The sequence below is a fragment of the Laccaria bicolor genome, genomic scaffold (genome assembly GCF_000143565.1).
Source record: "Laccaria bicolor S238N-H82 LACBIscaffold_33 genomic scaffold, whole genome shotgun sequence".
NCBI lineage: Eukaryota > Fungi > Basidiomycota > Agaricomycetes > Agaricales > Hydnangiaceae > Laccaria > Laccaria bicolor.
In genome coordinates, this window is record NW_001889904.1 from 156,951 (window position 1) to 178,643 (window position 21,693).

Sequence of the window (21,693 nt, forward strand, 5' to 3'; positions counted from 1 at the left end):
TTTTGGGATGGAACCTGAAGTGGACCCTGAAGGCAGTGCCTGATGTTCTGTACACCATTTTTATATATATTCAATTTTTCCACTATTTTTCTGGCTATTTTTGGATATATTACCATATTTGGAACTGGACCCTGGACCCTGACAATGTTACCCAACATGATGATCAGCAATGAGCCCTAATTTTTCCTGATTTTATTGCTATTTTACATTTGGAAATGCACCCTGGACCCTGAAAGGTCAGCTGCCGCTAAAAATGAAATATTCATTGAAAGCGCCAGGTACACATATGAAAAGTGCAATGAAATCTCCTAGGAATAAGAATGAAATATCCATTGAAAGCGCCAGGCATCCAAATGAGAAGCACAATGAGATATCCTGGGTTTAGCAATGAAATATCCAATGAAAGCACCAGGTATATCTATGAAAAGTGCAATGAAATATCCTAGGAACAAGAATGAAATATCCATTGAAAGCGCCAGGCATTCAGATGAAAAGCACAATGAAATATCCTGGGGCTAACAATGAAATATCCAATGAAAGCGCCAGCTATCCATATGAAAATTGCAATGAAATATCCTGGGGTTGAGAATGAAATATATATTGAAAGAGCCAGATGTCCATATGAAAATCGCAATGAAATATCCTGGGGTTGAGAATGAAATATATATTGAAAGCACCAGGTATCCATATGAAAATCGCAATGAAATATCCTAGAACAATGAGATATGCGATCTCTTTGAACCTCTAGGCATTATACACATCGCCCTCCAGGCATATGTCTGGTTTTTATCATAAAAGTGTATACCACCCATCGTCCCGCTTGCGTATATCATACATCTGTGATTTCCCAATCACCGTATTCTTTCCTTGCATGAATCTAGCCGACCTCACCTTGACCTGCATCACAAAACCTACTATGGCGGCGAGCTATGAAGAAGGTCCTTCTGCACCGGAAGCCGCCCCACAGCTTCAGTCATTTTCTTTCCGTCTGGACCTTGATTCATATGCCATACACCTTCTCAACGCCAGACGTCCCAATGGCGTTCCTGTGCTAGACTCAGTAAAGCTCGAACGTTAAGCGTCGAGGCGGATAGAGAGAAAGATTTGTTGGCAATTCAAGAATTGATCAGGGCTACAAAGCAGCTTGAAACTCTAAATTACACAAGTACGTACGGGGACCCCTACTACATATATCATACCTCACTCACAATTGTAGCTAAAATGACAAAGGGATCCACAGCGTTCGCCGCATCGATGAACGCGTCATCTCTCTCAACGCTGAGGACATTGCGCCTTCAGCATGACATCGAAGATGACATTCAAGACCCCCTGTGCGGAATCTGCGAGGAATTTAGCATTATTTCGGGGCGCAACGTGATTGAAGAAATATTCCTGGACGTCGTCCTTCAAACCGACAGTCGGTGTAAAACCGGAAGTGAATGGGAAAGATTGGATGCTGTACTATCGCGTGGGTTCCCAAAGCTTCGCACCGTTTCACTCAACATCGAAATCTCTGCTTCCGCACCGCTCTTTCCCGCAACCGCCTTGAAGGAACAAGTAAACAAAATTCTGAGCAAGTACCTTCCGTGGCTGGCTAGCAACATACAAGTAACATTCAAATTTTCTACCAGCCTGCATCGGATTCGAATGTTCTGTTGTAAGTATAATCCTGTCTTTTTTTTCCCACCGCCATTGTCCCAAAACACTCTTTGTGATTTTCAGAAACCAAAAATTTATTGCCGAAACCAAAGGTGCAGTGGCAAGGAGGCCTCTCGCCGCTCGGAATTGGCCTTGAGTGTTACGTGTTAGTCTTGCCATGGCATCACCAATTCAAAGCAAATTCCACACAAACTCGTGTCCCTTCCAAAATTGAAAAGCTCGGACACCACTGCGAACGTTCTAAAAAATATAACGTATGATTGATTGTAGTTCTCCTCAAATTCCATTTGACAAGCTTCCGTGTCCACTGCCAGCCTCAGAGTCCTGCCGCCGCTTCCAGGGTCGGAAGAAGCCTTGTCGACCCCTAGGTCTCGATGTAGACCGTCAAGAACCCCGCTATGTTGATTGCTGTCCCTGAGCGGTGAACGACAAATTGCAGTCTTTCGGGCAACTTTCGGGCGTAAAATTCTCGCCAACGGAAACATTTTTTCAAGTTATTCGCTTCGAGCTCGGAATTCTGCCCGTTGCAATTGCATTTTCCGCATCCTGAGTCCCTGCGTGGTCTTTGTCTGGTTACGATCTGGCTAAGTATTATCGATCGGTACATGGCGCATACTATTTATCCAATTTTTACGTCAGTTCCTGCATGGTGCGTTAGCCTTTCGGATACTAGAGACACTGTCAACTGCATCGCAAACGATAAAAAGCGATTTTATAGCATTAGCCTTGCGTAGCTCATGAGTAAGATTTCCAATCGCATTAGAATTGGAGACTTGTGCGAGGCGCCGAGGACGATTTCCGATTTGGGGGCCAAGTGACGGGACTTCTCCTCTGTCAAGGTGACCGCTAGCTCAGGGCTAGCCTGACAATTTTTCTTCCATCAACGCCGTTTTATTTATTTCAATCAAGGGAAAGTAAGGCAGCGGTCTGCAGCGGTCCGCCCAAGGGTCCGCCAGAGCGTTGCAAAGATCTATAAAAGCAGGAGCGACACCACATTGTTTCTTCAGTCGAATACCCAACTTCGTCACTGTCTCCGCATAGAACCAACACACACACTCTTTATATCACCCACCCGAAACCCCGTCGCTCGCTCAGAAATGTTTTCCAAAGTCCTCTTCGTCGCCGCTGCTCTCGTTTCCTTCGTCGCTGCCTCCCCCGTCCCCGACATCGAGAATTCGTGCAACACTGGCTCTATGCAATGCTGTTAGTTCGAACCCCCTATCTCTCCACCGCGAGGCATGGGTCTGATTATTCTAAAAACTTTTTTTATAGGCAACCAAACCTTTGCGTCCGACTCGAAACAGGCCAACGTCTTAGCTTCCCTTTTGAACATCAACCTCAGCCAGTTCACTGGTCAAGTTGGTACTAGTTGCACTCCCATCAGCGCCCTCGCTATCAGCCAAGGTGGCAGCTGGTAAGTTGTCTTGTCTCCTTTCTGGATACATTCTCATCTAGTTATATCAACCAGCACCCAGCAGCCTGTTTGCTGCGACGGCAACACTTTCCGTACGTATTTCTTTTCTTTCTCGTCTGCCCTTCTGAATCTAGTCCTTTCCTTTCTAGATGGCCTCATCGTCGTGGGCTGCTCCCCCATCAACGTCAACCTCTGAATATAATGCTTCCCCATATTGGGTTTTAGGACGGCTTTCGGCGTCATCACCATTCGCCGTATATTTATTATACTAGTTCAAATAATCATAATTTTTTTGGGCCTTGTCCGTGGGATTGATGGGATAGGTTTTCTTGCCGGAGTGTGCCACTGCTTGATATTTTGTTGCAAATTGATCTTGCAAAAGTATCGACTGTTCAATTTTCATGGCCTGTGCAAAGTTTTCTTGTGTCAACGCCGATGTTCCTTGTTCTATAAAAATGTCATCCCGGTCATTCGTGCGTACGGACAATTAAGCGGCCAACCGCAGTGTCCTTTTTCAAGGCATTGACGCGAAGTACAAGTGGAAATATATGGCACAACAACGCCTTTGAGAGCGCTGCATCTTCCTACGCACCAGTGTTTAAGCCACGCTACTATTGCAAAAGACCAAGAACGACATGAGGTAGGGTAGTATCCAGCACAGAAATTTACAAGTACATCACAAGAATAGCAAGAACAAGAAGCGTACGTATCCTTTCCCAGAAAGGATACGGGATACGGAGGGACAGCTCTAATGCATGCCAGCACCACTAGTGATGTATCTCCCAAAAAAGATCTCGCCTACCCCGAAGCCGATAATAATGCTCGAGATGAAGCCAACTTAAAATGTCCTGCCCAGGCCTCGTTAAACAAAATGCTGTCAAATTTCACCACATTCAGACAAAGATCACAAGACGCAGTCCAGACTAAGTTCCCGAGTCACTTTCAAGGTCCGGGAGGTCTGAGCGCAGTGGGGACCTCAGCTTCCTTGGAAGGAAGGACCTAGGTCGAATTTGAGGATCAGAGAAAACTTTGGATATGAAAGATGATAGCGATGAAGGCCCCTGTCATACACCTTTATTCACGCAGCACAAAGAGCTGGGAAGAAAGCATCGGGGTCAGCAAGATTTTCGGCAAGCTAACGTAAGTACTACGGACCGTCAAAAGCCAAACGAGTCGGTCAAAGTGCTGAGCAGAAGCGACAAATTAACCAGTGTAGACACCCCACACGATCCAAAACTCGAGAAGTGCTGGAAAAAAGAGTTTGACATACCCTGTTTCGATGCCAATCGTCGCGCGTTCTAGGCGTTGATGAGGCATTTTCGCAACCCTCAGTACACTGAGTACAGTGAGGTTAGCTAGAAGCCGGAAAGTGATGTGTCTTTCGCAATCGTCGGCTAGCCAGGAGTGAAGAGAGGGAACCTTGTCTGCGACAGGAGAGGAAGGATGGGTTGAGGCATTTAGATGGTGTCCGGTGTAGTCTCGTGCCCATCCATTGTGCAGAGTGAGTGGCCCGTTGGACCGTCGGAGTGTGAAAACACACTGCAGAACACTCTCCACAATCCGCGATGAGCAAGCACGAGGAACGAGTGCAAGCTCATTATCGGATAAGATAACAGTAACGCGTCAGAACGAAATCTTGCGTTTGTACTCATAAGTACAAACACCTGTGCATGTCTCCGATTCCTAGACAAGGAGACTGCACTCTCCTTGTCCTCAGTTCATCGTTCTGACGTGGCAAAAAGAGCCCTCAATTTCTCCCTCAAAACTCTCAAGCTGCTGTTAGTGCTGAAAGCTCCCAGACTGCTGCTACCCCTGTCTCTCAAATGCCTGCTACACCTGTCTCTCAGACGGCTGCCACACCTGTCCCTGATTCCCTCGCCGCTCCCTCTTGAGTTCCTCGTACTCACACCTCCCCGGCTATCATTCAAATGTTAAAAAATCTTCCCTTGGTATCTATCCTCCAAATGAACAAGGAGATCAAGGACAAAAATGCTGCAAGGTCTCGGAAGACCTTCGACCACATTTCTGATCCCGCCGTCCATACCGAGCTTGGCTCTGATGAAGCTTCTTTGGTTTCTTTGGATGACGCCGACTTGCATCGCTTCCACATTCCTTCCTTTGCTGCTTCCTTTCCGAACTTAATCTATGCTAAACTCGCAAAATGGATCGCCGATGAAGAAATTAAAGACAATCAAAAATCAAAAAGGAAAACTGCTGACGACGGGAAACTTTCTGCTGAGGAGGCTAGAATTGCAAAGCGTCGTTGCATGAATGGAAAAAAGATGGTACCTTGGGTTGTGGGAGTTCCCTGGCAGGCCACCTTTCCGCAGAGCCTCTTTGACACTGAGCTTTGCATTGCTGTTCCACTGCCTTTTTTCCTTAATAAGAATTTGAATATCTTGAATGTTGAAGCGTCTACTTTGCCGACGACAAAGACCAATCCAAACCCTGGTGAGACAAGGGGCACCGTTATTCTTGATGTCGAGAAGCTTTCTACGTGTTTTGGCAAGGAGCTCTCCTTGTCTTGTAGCCAATGGATGGAGGCTGCTGGCAACATGTATCTCTTCCAAAAGGAACGCGATGAGGAAGGCACAGCCGATGCTCACAGTAACTGGTATAACGATCATTTTTGCTTTTACACATCTCAGGACACTAAAGATGACCTTTATGATGCCTGGAAACCTGATGAGCTGAAGTTCCGACAGGAACATTGGGCTAAATACGGAGAATACGACGCTGCACGTTACTACCAGGCCTACAAGCTTTCCGAGAAGCAGCACGAGATGATGGTTGACATTCGTGGGATGATTGGTCCTGAACCCACAAAAGCTCCTTTCACTGGGAAGCTCACACCACGACTCGCCTCTCGCCCCTCTCAGTCACGTCCCTCCCAGCCCTTTTCAACAGGCAGCAGCAGGTCTTCCTCCTCGACGCCCGACTGCCTTATCTGTGCTGAGCGAGGCCACGACGCGACCCATCACACAGACACCACCATCGTCGTCAAGTTTAAAAGTGACGGGAAAGCCGTATGGTCCAAATACAGTGACCACAACCTCCTCAGCCCCGACAACAAGGTTATCTGCATCAGTTGGAATCTCAGAGGCGAGCGCGGACACCCATGCTCTCACAAGGACGAACGCGCCCACCTCTGCTCCTTCTGTGGGAGCAAGCACCACCACGCCTTCTCATGGATCTGCCATCCCCGACCCTCAAACTGATGCGTTCCTTCAGGCTTCCCTTTCCCTTCATCTTTCCTACTCCGATTTCTCTCCTTCGATTATTTCTCGCCCCCCTCTGTCCTCTACCTCCACAGAGGACTCTGCTCTATTTGACAAGATCTTGCATCCATACAACCCAGGCGCTTTCGACTTCTTATTGCGCAAACACGGCCTTTTCGAAAGCTATCCCCTCCTTCCCTTCAATTTGTGCTTCGGCTTCCCTATTGGCCATATGCCTTCCCTTTCCCAGGCCGTTGTTATGCCCAACAATCCTTCCATCATCGCCTATCCCGACACCATTTCTGATTATCTCACCAAAGAAGTCAAGTCGGGCAGGCTCTCAGGCCCTTTTTCTCGGGAAGTCACTGAGAGGATTCTGCGCAGCCCCTTTCAATCCTCCTCTCTCCTCATCTCTGTTCAGCCACAAGAACCAGGTGTACCCGATAAGCTGAGGGTGTGTCAACACCTGTCCAAGGCCTCAAAGCTTCATGCATCTGTCAACTCCTATATTCACAAGGACGACTTCCCTACGCGTTTCGACACCACATCGAAAGTGGCTGAGATTGTGAGTAACTCTTTCTTCTGTTCCTTTTCCCCTCTTTCCGTCCTTTCCTTTTCGCGTCTCCTTTGCGTTTTGTGCGTGGAGACGCCTTCTTTATTAGCGCTGGCTTGCATCCAGTCGCTCTTTGGGTATTCTTACCTACATCCCTTGATCATCCTCCTGTTCCGTGCCATTGGCATGATGATATTATCTTCCGTGCATCGAGCGCGATGATTATCTTCCGTGCATCAAGCACGATGACTTCTCTTCCACGCATTGAGCGTGATGACTTCTCTTCCACACGTTGAGTGTGATGACCCTTCTGACGTGTAAAAATGATGCTTCCCTTTCTACACGTTGAGTGTATTATGCCCTCACACATATTATGGGCATCCGCTGCACCTCTCTCCCACATCTCATGTCTATGTTCTTGTCCAATCTATTATCTTCCTGCACATTTTACTTATATCCCTTACTCTTATGCAGATTTCTCATGCGCCTCCTGGAACGCAGGCGTGCACTCTCGACATCAAGAAATTCCATCGCACATGCCCTGTTCTCCCACCTCATAAACCTTGGCTTGTCGTTCAAGGCATGTCTGATGATTTTTTCATCAACCATGCTCACCCTTTCGGAGCCGCATGTGCCAGCAGTAATGCTGGCATGATCGCAAATGCCGTCATCGATATCTGGAGGGCTGAAGGAGTCTTTCCAGTGCCGAAGTATGAAGATGATTTGAAAGCCTTCCGGTTTCCTTCACCTTCGGGCCCTTTCCTTGACGGCGAATTTTGTTATGACTACGATCGCGATGAGATGCTTCGCCGCATTTCTTCATTGGGAGTGCCTTGGCATGACGAGAAGGGTGATGAACGTTTTTCCTTCGTCACCACCTTTATCGGTTTCCTCTGGGACATCCCTCGGAAGCGCGTCAGCTTGCCGGAGGGAAAAAGGAATAAATTTCATCAACGTGTTCTCCAGTTCCTTGTCGACTTTGATGGCCGACCTTGCCATCTGCGTGATGTTGAAAAGATCCATGGGTGTCTTTGTCACATTGCTTTTGTCTACCTCGATGGTCGCTCCCATCTGCCTTCTCTCTCTAACTTTGCCTCCACCTTCCATGGTGACGAATTCCTGACGAAATATCCTCCACATTCCCTGATCACTGACCTGAACTGGTGGCTGGTCAAGCTCACTTTGCCAGGGGTACACCGATCTCTTCACCCTCTTGGTCCTTTATCAGACCTTGGCTTGTATGTTGATGCTTCGATGTCATGGGGTATTGGTATCATCATCAGTGGTGAATGGGCTGCCTTCCAGCTATCGCCTTCTTGGAAGATTGTCGGTCGTGACATCTGCTGGCTTGAGACTGTCGCCATTGAGCTTCTAGCTCTTTTCCTTGAATCAAAGGGCCTTCATGACACTCATCTTCTTGTCCATTCCAATAATCAGGGCACTATTGGTGCTCTTGACAAGGGCCGTAGTGGCAACATCTACCTTAACCTTGCAGTTCGCCGCACCCACCTTATCCTCATGGTGACATTGCTTGCCTTCAAAACTGTTTATATTGAATCTCAAGCTAATCCAGCTGATCCTATCTCGCGCGGGGAACCAGGACCAGCTGGGAAGCAAATTTTCCCATCGTTTCAGCTCCCTGATGAGCTATCTTCCTGTTTTGTTCATGCCTAGCTTAGATTATCCTTTTAAGCCGGCGACACATGTCGTCGAGACGACTGTGGGTGGTTCAGTCTCTGTTCCTCCGCGCCCCACACATCGTCACACTCTCTTCCCTTTCAAGTCTCGTTCTACTGCACTCCCACCCACAGTCTCATCCACGCCTGTTCCTTCCACATCGTATACTGCTCCGCCCTTGCTAACTGCTCCTCCTCCCCTCCCAACTACTCTTCCTACTCAATCTACTTCGCTTACTCCTCTTGACCACCTCTCACCTCTATCATCTCGGTCTATCACACCCCAGAAACCTCATGCTGGGCGGCAGATCTCTCAGAGTGTTCTACGCCCCCATGTTGCTGCTGCTGATCGCCTATTTACCTGGGACACGCCTCACGCTGCTCATCACCGACATCACCTGGCCACCTCCCTTCCAAGTTCCCATCTCGTTAACAGTGCTCTAATGTCAATCCATGGTGCTTATGCACCTAACACAAAAACCACATATGCTGCTGGCACCCTCCGCTTCACCCAATTTTGTGACAGATGGAACATAGACGAAGAAGAGTGGATGCCTGCCTCTTACCCTCTCCTTTGTGCCTTTATTGGTGAGCATAAGGGTAGGCAGGCTGGGAACACCATACGTTCTTGGCTCTCTGGCATTCGTGCATGGCATGTCATCAACCATGCCCCTTGGTTTGGTGATGATGAATGGGTTCAGCTGGCCCGGGTGTCTGCGAACAAAGAGGGTACAATGCACAAACGCCCTCTCCATGCACCTGTGTCCATTGAACACCTGCTGGTGCTCCACCATGTTCTCAATCTCTCCACTCCCTTTCATGCTGCAGTTTGGGCCCTTGCTCTCTGTACATTTTTTGGCTGTCGACGACTGGGCGAGCTATCTGTTACTACCGCTGCTGCCTTTGATGGAAAATATCATGTTCTTCGCTCTGTCATGTGCGCTACCTTCCTTCTCTCCTTTCTACTCTTCTTATATTCTGCAGGATCACCTTTCGTACATTGCAGGACGGTTCATCCTCTGCAAACTTCCACATTCCTTGGACCAAGACAACCAAAGAACTTGGTGCCTCAGTGATCCTTACTGCACGGAATGATATCCTTTGCCCAGTCACTGCTCTGAAGAACCATCTCTCTGTTAATTCATCCACAGATGAGTCAGCCCCCCTCTTCGCATATACAACTGCTTCCTCTCAATCAAAAATGCTTCTCAAACACGAATTTCTCAATTTCTGCATGGGTATCTGGTCATCTGCCATGCTTGCGCATGTTCTCGGGCATAGCTTTCGCATCGGGGGTGCTGTTGAACTTCTCCTTGCTGGCGTACCACCCGAAATTGTCGCTGCAACAGGTGGCTGGACCTCTCTCACCTTTTTGCTCTATTGGCGTCGCATGGAAGAAATTCTTCCAATGAGCACATCAAAAGCATACAACAAGTCCCACATTGACTCGTTGGCTGCAATCTTCGAACAATTTCATATTCATAACAAAATCCCTTCTGCGCTTATTGTCGCCTCTGATGGGAACCTCACCTTGTGATTCTCTTTCATCTTCACCATCTACCTTGTACTTATACTTCATCCGTCCTTCTACCTTGCCATATTCATCTTTACAATCTACCTTGTACTTATATTTTGATCCACACATCCCTCCTACATCGCTACTGCTGTACTCATCGAAACTTGAAATGTATTTGTATTTCGAACAAGAAATTCTCCCAGAGTGCCGCTTGACTGGGTAGTTCCTCTGTGCTGAACCAACCTGCTCGTTGTGAGCTTACACTCTGGTTGGTATAGCTGGTTGCCTTGCACATCGAGCTTCCCAGACGCTCAGGTCTTGCTCGTCTTTCAGATTTCATTATTATCATTACTATTTAAGATCTGATTTGAATGAGCCGGGCAAGCCCTAGGCACAGACAAGTTATCCGCACTCACGGATTTCTTGTATTTAAATGTATCCTATATTTAAATACTCCTTCTTTCCCTGTATTTCATAAGACGCTACAGTTATCTCATTCCGCGATGAGCAAGCACGAGGAACAAGTGCAAGCTCATTATCGGATAAGATAACGGTAACATGTCAGAACGAAATCTTGCATTTGTACTCATAAGTACAAACACCTGTGCATGTCTCCGATTCCTAGACAAGGAGACTGCACTCTCCTTGTCCTCAGTTCATCGTTCTGACGTGGCAAAAAGAGCCCTCAATTTCTGTAAAAATTTTCGAACCCACCCACCATCCCTCTCAGCGTCTGGTATAGCTGGTTGCCTTGCACATCGAGCTTCCCAGACGCTCAGGTCTTGCTCGTCTTTCAGATTTCATTATTATCATTACTATTTAAGATCTGATTTGAATGAGCCAGGCAAGCCCTAGGCTCTGTCGTGTATTTTGAATCTCCGACGGTCCGGCGGACCGTACTCACGGATGGGAACGAGACTAGTCCGGTGAGCCTTTTATCCGATTGGCGCAGTGGCTGCGTGTGCATGGAAAAGACTTGCCGTTTTTGGCCACTGTGGCAGGGCAACGTCAAATTTCAATGCTCTCAAACATCGCTCCGACAAATATGTGCATAAGTAAACTGTCCCTTCGATGTGGCTACTGAACCCAATGTCAAGCAGCGCTAAGAAACCGGCGTCCGCTCTAGTCAAGGCAACTACTTGACCTCCCAAAAAGATCCCTAAAACTAACATCCGACTCCCTCGCTAACCGCACCGCAGCCCAAAACGTCGGCGGACCATCCAACCAATCAACAGCTCGTATTATCGCTGCGTACACAGCGACGCGTGACATCTCCACACCCGCCTCCTCCCCCGGTATGCTAAACTCGGAAGTTTGGAGGTGTATGCCCATATCAATGTTCTCCTCGAGAAGAGCACCGAGTACACCGAGCATCCTGTCTAGCGTGAATGTCTGACACATCTCGTTTCCTTTTCTTCTTCCCGTCCACCCCCTTTCGAATTCACTCAGAAGGTTTGGTGGATCAAAGGAAGGACGCTATGAGAGTGAATTTGGATAGTCGTGGGATTACGGTTTATCTGGTGATTGATGAAGTGTTGAGAAGGTTGGGTTGTGGTTCGTTCGCCTTTGCCCAGTGTGTGGTGTTCTGGAAGGGGTAACGGGGGATAGAGATGTCGGGGGCGGGAGAAAAGAGGGGTGCTTCAGAGTCAGAGTCTGCGTCCGGGTATGTCGCGTTATTGGCATTCAATGAATGGTGGAATGTCCACAAAGGCTGAATCTAAACGGGGGAGAGAACTCCGAAGCGAGGGAGTCCCTAGGCGGCAATCCTAGTAGAATGTCTGCGTGTGTATGCATGGAGAACGACGCTGCACGTTTCATCCGACAAGACAAAGGCGAGGCGTGGATGGCAATATGGAAAATGACGGTGATGGGTTTCTATTGTCGCTGACGCTTCTTCATCCGGAAGACAAGAGCAACTCGTACTCTGGGTCCTTGCAGTTGCTGCATCGACAGAGGGCCTACAATTAGCAGAAGGCGACAATGACAAGGAGTGGACGTAGAGGGTTGGGACGTTGAGGGTGATGAGCGAGGTTTTGAGGTGTGTTGAGGTGCAGGTAGTGGGTGAGGTGGAGCAGTTCGCGTATAGGAAGTTTGAGGGGAGCTGCTCCAGCGTGTATCCATGACAAAGCTGCGAAAGGGAATCGATACTCCGAAATGTATGCGCGTAAACGGCAGAAGACGACCCGGACTGGGGCTCGGAGAGAATGGGTTAGATCCTCTTGAGACATGATACAAGAGTTAGCTGTCGGTCGATTCATTAACAACAAGACTAGCATGAGAAGGAGGTACATACTCACTGGAAACTCCATGTGCCTTCCAACGAGCCAACCTCCAGCCTCTCTCCCAGAGACGTTTGGATGTTCCGCGTAAAAGGAACTGGGCTCAGTGAGCCGGACGTCTTTCAAAATCGCGGATGATTTGGGTCGATTTCAAGGCATGTATGACTCTCCGAACGACAATGAGAGAGGATCCCGAGGGAGTGGTTCGCCCGTCCTGGCGAAGACTTCGAGAGTAAAAGTGAGGGAAAGGGTGAACTGCTGGGGAAAGTGGTTGAGTTCAGCTTGTCGAAGTCAGGAGGGCGCGAAAGACGAGAACGAGAAGGACAAGTTGAGGCAGATTAAAGCGAAGAAATAGTGAACGAGGCGCCAAGATTTGTGGGAGACGACCGCGAAAGGAGTGGCATGGTAGGCGCCAAAATGGAGACAGTAGAAGGAGGTTAAAGAGAGGAAAGGACACTCACCTGCGCGGAGCGTGAAGGCGCATAAAGTCGAGCCAAAGTTAGGTCGAAGGACAGCTTGATTTGCCACGTGCTGGACAATGACGGTGGAAGGTGAAGAAGTATGTCAAACACGCTGCACGTTGGCCATTGTGCGTCTTTCCTTTTCCAAAATGCGAGGTCGTCCACGTCTATTGGTGTAGAGCCTGTAAAGTCATCGGACTGACGGAAGGGGGGTAAGTCACTTCATCGAGGAACATGTGAGTCGTCTTGCCGTTCGGTCGAAGATGATGGGCGTTGGGCCCCTTGTTCAAAAGCTGTGGTGACGGGCGCTGGAAGAAGGTCGATGAGCCTGGGTAGCGCCGATGGGTGGTCGACGACCGTAGCCTCGCAAGTGGATGGTAGTGATGAGTGTTGACAGAGGACAGTGGTGGGTCCTCTTCTTGCACAACGGGGGCGGTGTACAAGGATGATTGGCCGTCACGAATCTGTGGCACGTCGTCCTAGCCGAATCGCCAAAGCCTTCCCTAGGTAATTATCCAACGCTGCAGCAATGCCACAGCATGAATTGGCGAACACGAGTTGAGATCGGATATATAGGGCTGGAAGGAATAGAGAAACCCAAGTGATTGGAGCTCGGTATTGCGAGTGAAACATGGCGGCTGCTCTGGGGTTCCGTAGATACAGGAACCTCATGTCCGTGAGGTGAAACCGCACGATGATGCGACCAGATTTGAGGGACCAACTGAACCACCACGTAGTAGCACGGCGCAGGACTTCACAGAACTAAGGTCAGAAGAAGAAACTGGCGGCATAAATAGCAAACGCACTTCAGAGTTATCCAACCCCCTATCAGATGCCCTCAGGCAGAAGACGGGGCACTATATTTGACTAAGTCATCATATTGTGAGGTCTTGAGGGTGTTAAGCCGATGACAGGCTTACCCAAGGGATAGCTCCGCGTGCGACGTGTTGAATATGTCTTGGTCGACGTGCATGATGATGGTCAAGAACAAACATGACTATCCCACGACGCGCTGATCACGACCCGAGTCACGTCTCTTCTGTCAATTCGTCATGTTCGCGCGAAAGACTCCCTTGAATCTCTGCTACTTCGATTTTCTAGGACGTCCGCTTTTGCTGCTCTACGTGGTTGTCCTTCGTCTGGTGCTTCATCTCATCTCTGGGAGGGAGTCAGGAACCCTTTATACGGCGACTCATACCGACATGTGATCCTGTAATGTATTTTTGGTCTTTATCAACGGGTTACCTTGCACGTAGTATAGTGAAAAAGTGATACATTGTTCTATGATCAAGTTGATATCAGCCGGCAGGCATCAGTCAGGACTACTATTAGTGATGACTATAACTTATACGGTGGCTATCCGCTGAGCAAAGTTCCACTGTCCACTTGAAGTTATAAAAAAAATGGAGATACGGTGGGTGTCTACCATCACGGTGACACGCAATAGGCAGGTAGTATGGTGGGAACCCACCGCTGGGTGAAAGTTGGACTGGACAGTAGATATCTACCGTCCACTGAAAAATAGGAGGATGTAGTGTGTATCCACCATCACGCGGAAATTTGCAGTGGACGGTGTATATCTACCGTCCACTCAAAAATAGCCAGGTATGGTGGGTAGCTACCGTCAGGTGCGAATTTGGACTGGATGGTAAATATCCACACGTCACGCGCAAATTTGCGCGTGACGTTATATATCTACCACCCACTCAGAAATTTTGCGCGTGACGGTGGATATTTACCGTCCACTCAGAAATAGCCAGGTATGGTGGGTACCCACCGTCAGGCGCAAATTTGAACTGGACGGTAAATATCCACCGTCACACGCAAAATTGCGGTAGACGGTGGACATCCACTATCTACTTGAAAAATATGCAAGTGAATCTTATTTTAATTGTAGGTATCAACATTTGAAGAGATTGTGGATATCCACCATACGTTTCGTCTTTTTTGGCATTATACTTTTCCTCCCATATTTTTGCCTGCTGCATGCTCTAGCCCTTGGATCCGCAGTCTGTTCCAGATCGAAAGGAATACCTTCGTAAAAATTATAGCACGATCTTGGCTCATATACCTCACCGATTTGCGTATTCTCTTGATGCCGCTATTACCACACTCTGCTGCACTTGAATTGACCTTCTTCAAGCGAGGGTCCACATTGCAGTATGAGCTGAGGAAGGCTGCTGATGAACACTTCGTGTGATCTTTTGCATGGAAGTCATCAACGGCGAAAAGTGTATCTGCAAAAAAAAGGGGTTCACGTGTCATGCAGTAAGGCCCAAGGGCACAGGCAAAGTCGTAAATGATTCGCTTTGGTGCTTTCACCCAGCGCGTGATGATGGGAGAAAATACATCATTGCGACCTTCACCATTTGGGATGCAGTGAAACCCATAACAGATGCTATGAGTGCACCAAACACACATAAGTCCGCCTGTTAGATTTTGCTTTCCATAGAGTGACCAGTATTTGGAACATTTTGCGCCTCGCTTTCCGTTGTCGCCCCGCAGATCATGATGCAGGGATGGGTATGATGGGCGTTGTCGGATCTGCGGGAGACTGTAATGGCAGCCGGTCTCATTTTGCGATCAATTTTTAAGCAACTGAGTGTTCAATTTTTTTTTTTTTTTTTTTTTCGAGTCAAATTTAGAGTCCATTAGGGCGAGGCCCTATGTCAGACTTTACAACTTTTGTAGACTACCTATGGCCCCTAATGCCATGTATTCCTGACCCCCTTGAGATTGCCCCATGCACTGTTGAGGGCACGCCCACAGCGAACATTCCCCCACCCAGCCCGGCACGAAAACGCCGTTTTGGGACACATCTGTATAAGTGAGCAGGGTAGTCTCGTCATCTTGCTTATCTTTGCAATCCATCTTAGTAGTGTTTCGGCTTGTTAAGTACCCGATCGCCAGGCGACAGGCACAGTCGGTGGGACGAGCATGATCAGGTGAAAGACAAAAAGTCTTGGTGTTTCCGTGTATCTGTCTTCATGTGTTTTCGGCGTTATCCTTGTAGCTGTTGAGAGAAAAGGTCGTCTGCTTGGGGTCCGCAGACTGAAAAGCGGGTAGAAGAGAGAGGGGGGGTGTTTTGGGCGAGCCCGCTGGCTAGTGTTCGAAAGTCCGGTTAGGTCCGGTTATTGGGTGCCCAGGGGCTCTAACCGAGACCGAGACCGGTTAGCCTTTGTCCCGAAACCTAAAATAACCTAACCGGACCGCAACTAACCAGTTATGGTCGGTTATTTGCAGTTACTAACCGGTTAGGACCGAAAAATAAAGAATCGGTTATAACAAGGCAAATATGCTCATATGTATCTTGATAGATATTATTTCTGCATATTCTAGCTTTAAAACGAGCCCAAGAACGCTAAAATCGGTGAAGAATTGACATATTTATGCAATTATCCTTGAAAGTCTACACATTTGAGTGATATTTTAGAGATTTGACCGTAACTTAGTCAAATTTTAAGCGTTTTTGACGTTCTAAAGTGCGTTTTGAAGGTGTATAATAGGGCTGGTTATAACCGGTTATAACCGGTTATTTAACGGTTAGTTAACCGCAAAATAACCGGTTATTCCATTTTCAAAATCAACTAACCCTAACTGCGGTTAGGTTAGTGTTGCGGTTAGGTCCGGTTATTTTCCGGTTATTTTCCGGTTAACTAACCTAACTTTCAAACACTACCGCTGGCTGGGGCCAGCTATTCTGTTGAGACCTGTGCTGTAGTAAAGATTCCTGAAAGCGTGCGTTATCCATCAATCTTCCTCAGTTTCTAAGTGGGATACATCACCTATTGTGTCTCCAAGCGTTGTCTTGAGCCTGGCCGTCCTCCCCACGAATTTGAGCAGTTCCTTGACCCTGTCCAAACTTGCCAGGATTCCTCGGAGATCCCTCGAGTGACGACCCAGCGCCCTATCCATATCATATCACTCTGCCGTGTACGTCTGACACTCAAACAGGAAATGCACCACCGTCTCCGTGATCTCCAGCCGCTCCCTACTCCAGCATGACGCGCAATGCCCGTTGGTCGATTTATTGATGCGATAGAGGTAGCTATTGAGGGGTATGTGGCCGGTTCGTATTTGTGTTAGTAAACTCGCCTGGGGCCTGGAGAGCCTTTCGCTGATTTTCCGGAACTTGTTGAAGGGGAAGTCCTTGTCGACATGTTGGAACCTGGTGTATCGTGGTGACTCTTTCCATGCATTCTTCCACCTGACCTTCAGCTGCACTCCAAACTCCTGCTTCACCGCTGATGCGCTATATGGCAAGCGCTTGCGAAGTATTGGGGGCAGCTCCTCCCGTGGGCTTGAGTCGCCCTGTGCCGCTTTCTTCGCTTCTTCATCCACCCTTTCGTTCCCCTTCACCCCTGTGTGAGCCGCCACCCACTTGAGCGCAAACTTGTCAGTATCGTTGGGACCTGGAACGTCAGTTCCGTCTCCCATAATCTCTGTAAGGCCCAGGTAACCCATTACTAGGTATTGGCCTGGGCCCGGTTTCCTCGTGTTTGTCGCCTTTATGAAGGCCTGACTGTCTGTGTAACTGGTGATCGTCGCCTTCCCTACCTCTGGTTGATCTTGTAGCATCCATGCTGCAAGAATAGAGCCTACCGCCTCTCCTTCGAAGGTGGTATGCTTCGTCAGTGAACCTAAATGAAAACGTAAGATCCTTTCAGGCTCCTCAACCCCTTTCCTGTAGAGGACCGCCGCTGCCCCTACCCCTCCTTCGAACCCTGAACCATCGGTGTAAATCTTGATGTCAGAGTCGTCCTTCGCCTCGTCTTTTATCGACTCTTCCTTAGAGCTTGCGACCATTGCTGTGAAGGCCCTCTTGTACGTTGGTGGCCGTGGGTCTGGTCTGATTGTTTCAAAGCGCCGTGGCTTGATCTTGAAACATTCTATCAACTTCTGCAAAGGGGCAAGGTGAGTTTTTGCTGGGGTCTTGCTATATCCTCGTATCATGGCCCTAAGGGGGTGGCTGTCGGGTAAGGTCGCGGTTCGGACTACAGCCGCGTGACATATGCGCTCGAGCATGAGGTTCACCGGAAGAACCCCGGCATGTGCATCCAGCAGGTCGTTCGGTGAGGTCCATAGGCCCCCTGTGATTGCCCTCGTTGCTATCCTCTGTATCTTCCCCATTGCCTTTTGCGCCCTTACTGACCCGCTGTTGTTCCGTTTGCCTTCCTTCTTGTGCGGAGGCACAAACCAGACATCCAGCGCGTAAGTCATCTTGGGAACTGCCACCGAGATATACAGTAGTCGCATGAGCTTTGGTCGGATACCTAGGTTAGTGCAGGTTAGTCAACGGAACATCATGATATATGACGTAGCCTTTGCCAAAGCCCCATTCTCCTGTACTCTCCATCGTAACTGAGCATCGATGTGCACCCCCAAATACTTGTAGCTCCCAACTTCTTCTACAACCCTCCCTTGCAGCCGGAGTACCGGATTTGGGCGATCTTCAGGTTTCCTTGCTTGCGGCTGGCAGTGCATCACGGCCACTTTGCTGATTTCGAAGTTTGAGTTGTGGTCCTTGGCCCAGTCGAAGCCTCCTTCCCTTCTCTCCATAAAGCTCTTTAGTGCTCGTGTCGTTTCCTTGAATGTCTTTGCCGTAGCTACCACCAGGGCGTCGTCCACGTAACCGATGGCGTCTTCATTCAGCCGTCGTAAGGCCTCCAGCAGGTCCGTGTTGTAGATGACGTAGAGTAGCATTGAGATCGGGTCGCCTTGTCCGATACTGTTTGTGATTTCGATGAACTCTGAAATAAAGTCGTCAAACTTTAGCTTGGTCTTACGTCCTTTCAGCAGCCGCTCGATGAACTTGACATAAACGGTTGGTATTCTTCGCTTCTTGAGATTGTGTATGAGCCTGTCGGTGACCGCGTTTGGGAAGGCCCCCTCTACGTCCAGGAAAAGGACCGATGCGACCCTCTTTTTGCCCCAAGCTGACTTGATCTTTCCTACCAGGTAGTGAATGGCGTCCGTCGTGGTTCGGCCTGGTCGTCCTTCGAAGTGTGTGTCTGGCAGCAGGGCGTCCTTTTCCACCATGTGTGAGATGTTCTCCGCGACAATTGCTGTTAGTACTTTGGGTATCGTGCAGAGAAGGGCTATTGGACGGTAGGCTTTTGGTATCTCGTAGCACGGTTTACCTGGTTTCCGGAGTACCGCCGTGGTAAACACCTGCCACCCTGGGCAGTAGGTGTTCAAAGCGAAGACGCCTCTAAAAAGATGAGTTAGATAGTCGATCAGCTGCTCCAAACACTTCTGCAAGACCACATTAGGGATCTCGTCTGGGCCGCACGCCTTGAAGGGCGACAACCTCCTGATTTGTCGTGTGATTTGCTCTGAGGTGATGATTGGCGGTGGAGGAAGCGGTTCTGGGTACTCGTGGTTCTCTGGGACCCTGGAGAGCTCTGGTTTCTTGGGAAAGAAGATCTGCGCCAATACCTTCGCCTTGCCTTCGTTGGTGTTGATTTCCTGCAGGAGGCCGCCCCCCCCTTCGACAGGTACCTTGAGTGTTGGAATGCGTGTCTTGCCTCCGTCTCCAATGGGCTCCTTGAGGTATCGATTTGCCGTCCACAGATCTTGTTCAGCCGCATTTTCCAAGAAATCCTCCCAGTGCCGGCGCTTGGCCTCCATGATGGCCTCCCCGTACTCGTTCCTGGATTTCCGTAACTCTGTGTGCGAGATGTGATCTGGGAGTGCCCAGAATCTATACGCGAGCCGACTTAGCTTTTTCATCATTGTCTTCTTCCGGCTAAGGTCGCTGTTCCACCATCTCTTCAAGAACAGGCATGGCTTGTTCTCTGGGACCCTGGTTCGGATGACGTCTTGGATGGCTTCTGTAAGATCTGTCGCGGCTTCTTGAAACTGTCGCCTTGTTGTAAGTGGCTGTGGAAGTGGAATGTCGAGTAGTCGAATGGCCAGGTTTTCTTGGAAGTCCTCCCAGTCCGTAGCTCTGAAGTTGTAAGATGTTTTGAATGTGATGCGCTCTTGTGGTAGGTCGATATAGGTTGCTATTGGGAAGTGGTCGGTCGCTGGTGGCCTGATTGAAGGGTCAACCTCGCATCGGATTAGTAGGTCGTATATCTCTTCCGTACACCAAAAGTTGTCGGGGCGCGAGTATTTCTTGGTGACTAGGTGCTCCAGTGTCGGTTGCCCCTTCGGTAGGGCCATCTTCAGGTTGAGGTCTGCAAGCATTTCTATCAGTTTTCCTGCGTCTTGCATGGCTCTTGGCGTGAAGAGTCTGTCGTCCGTGTCGTCGTCCCACATCGGATGATGTCTGTTGAAGTCGCCAGCCCATATTAGATGGTCGTCCTCCCTTGACAGAACTTCCACGCGGTTTGTGCGTAAGAACTCGCGGACCACACATAAAGTTCTTGAGTGATTGCAGTCGTTATAGGTGTTGATGATAGTTAGTCGTCCATAGGCGCCAGCCATCTGGATTGTGACAGTGTCGTTGGTTCCCGGCATGTTGAGTATTTTCCATGAGCTAGTTGCGAGATCCGAGCTGACCCAAGTTACCGCTCTTGTCATTGGTGCCTTGTCCTTGTATCGGTCTACTGGGGCCACTGCGACGAAACCGTTTGGCGTCCTGATGTTGCCCATCACCGTCACGTGCGGCTCCTGCACCAGCACTATATCCCACTCCTTCTTCGATACTCTGTTGTACAATTCTAGGTGCGCTCTTGATGACTTGTTGAGGTTAATTTGAAGTATCCTTAGTCTTGTTGGTGATGGTTGCGGTTGTTCAGACATTGGGCATGGTTAGAGGTTGGGCACTATCTGGGGGCGTTAAACCATTGCTCGACACAGGAGGGGCTATCGGAGATTCTGGATTGGGGAAATGAGGAGGGGGGGACTTAGCTACTGGGGGGGTCGAGCGCTGACTCGACCGAGACTCCTTGGTGTACGGTCTTCCACCTGGAGCCGCATACTCGAAATTGATCTGCGTCTGCCTGTACCTGTTCTTCTGTGAACCTGGCTGGGCCGGATTGACCTGAACCTCTGCCGGGGGGACTCGACGTCCTTGCGTTGGATAAGACGGTGACCACGTCCATGATTCCTTCGCTGGGAAGAACGGTAAGTCGTTTGCTGGATCCCTGGCGTTGAGGTCTTCGATCTTTCTGAGGAAGGTAGGGCAGCCGCGGTCCCAGCTGGTGTGATCGCCCGTCCTGCAAGAAGAGCAGAAAGTAGCACCTGGCTGTGGGCACTTACTGGTCCAGTGATCCCTTCCCCCGCATGTGCCGCATACATTTACCTCCTTATTCGTGATGGTACACTCTGACGTGATGTGGTCCCAGCCTTGACACTTGAGGCACCGTACCGGTTCTTTCTTGCTCTTTGCTACTGATACCCTCTTGTTGCAGATCGTCAGTCCATTTACTATTGCCCGATTGGCTGCGTCCGCGTCCGAAAAGGTGGCGATGACATGAGCGAAGCGTTGGTCCGTCCTTCGTCGTGCCGGGGGCTTGATCCACCTCATCTTCGTCAGACCGCCTTCCAGTATGTTGTTCGATTCCTCTATCTCCCTTCTATCCTTCTCACTGCCGGGGTCGAGGGTTAGCGGCACATAGTAGGCCACGACGTTGTATGACCTCTTCTTGAAAGAGGCCTCAGTTTCTCCCAATTCCCGCAGGAAGGCCTCTGCATTGTCCTTGGAAGCTAACCATGTCGCGCCTTCGTCCATAGCCATTCAGTTATGTTAGTCATCATGGCCCAATAGTGATGGGCCACCCGGCCCTGACAATCAACCATGTGGTAAGGGCCCAGCCGGCCCGGCCCGTTTGATGGTGGGGCCCCAATATGAAAGGGGCGGCCAGACCCTGTACAATCACCCAGTAACCATGGGCTGGCCGTCAGCAACAATGGCCCATATGATTGGAGTAGCTGGGTGTACCTTGACTGCCATATCCTACTGCGGAGC

The 21,693-nt window shown here is 49.3% G+C and overlaps 6 protein-coding genes across 6 annotated transcripts; 2 read left to right on the forward strand and 4 right to left on the reverse strand.

The window, feature by feature from the left end:
• Window positions 1–1,221: 1,221 nt before the first annotated feature.
• Window positions 1,222–1,809, forward strand: LACBIDRAFT_307001 (uncharacterized protein; the record flags this gene model as incomplete). The annotated part of the gene is made up of 1 exon (XM_001885667.1): window positions 1,222–1,809. One exon carries the CDS (start codon window positions 1,222–1,224, stop codon window positions 1,807–1,809), a length of 588 nt encoding a protein of 195 aa, XP_001885702.1.
• A 947-nt stretch (window positions 1,810–2,756) lies between these two features.
• LbH10 (type 1 hydrophobin) lies at window positions 2,757–3,269 on the forward strand (the record flags this gene model as incomplete). The annotated part of the gene is made up of 4 exons (XM_001885668.1): window positions 2,757–2,862; window positions 2,932–3,073; window positions 3,128–3,165; window positions 3,223–3,269. 4 exons carry the CDS (start codon window positions 2,757–2,759, stop codon window positions 3,267–3,269), a joined length of 333 nt encoding a protein of 110 aa, XP_001885703.1.
• Window positions 3,270–12,000: 8,731 nt separating this feature from the next.
• LACBIDRAFT_331329 (uncharacterized protein) lies at window positions 12,001–13,749 on the reverse strand (the record flags this gene model as incomplete). The annotated part of the gene is made up of 6 exons (XM_001885738.1): window positions 12,001–12,278; window positions 12,777–12,846; window positions 12,980–13,255; window positions 13,374–13,538; window positions 13,583–13,601; window positions 13,697–13,749. 6 exons carry the CDS (start codon window positions 13,747–13,749, stop codon window positions 12,001–12,003), a joined length of 861 nt encoding a protein of 286 aa, XP_001885773.1.
• A 980-nt stretch (window positions 13,750–14,729) lies between these two features.
• LACBIDRAFT_307006 (uncharacterized protein) lies at window positions 14,730–15,197 on the reverse strand (the record flags this gene model as incomplete). The annotated part of the gene is made up of 1 exon (XM_001885739.1): window positions 14,730–15,197. The coding sequence occupies one exon, from the start codon at window positions 15,195–15,197 to the stop codon at window positions 14,730–14,732; it is 468 nt and encodes a 155-aa protein (XP_001885774.1).
• Window positions 15,198–18,806: 3,609 nt separating this feature from the next.
• LACBIDRAFT_169979 (uncharacterized protein) lies at window positions 18,807–18,995 on the reverse strand (the record flags this gene model as incomplete). Its single annotated transcript, XM_001885740.1, has 1 exon — window positions 18,807–18,995. A coding segment is annotated over one exon (189 nt), but the record flags the coding sequence as incomplete, so codon positions are not given.
• Window positions 18,996–20,548: 1,553 nt separating this feature from the next.
• On the reverse strand, window positions 20,549–21,462 carry LACBIDRAFT_307008 (uncharacterized protein; the record flags this gene model as incomplete). Its single annotated transcript, XM_001885741.1, has 2 exons — window positions 20,549–20,600; window positions 20,654–21,462. The coding sequence occupies 2 exons, from the start codon at window positions 21,460–21,462 to the stop codon at window positions 20,549–20,551; spliced, it is 861 nt and encodes a 286-aa protein (XP_001885776.1).
• Window positions 21,463–21,693: the final 231 nt, after the last annotated feature.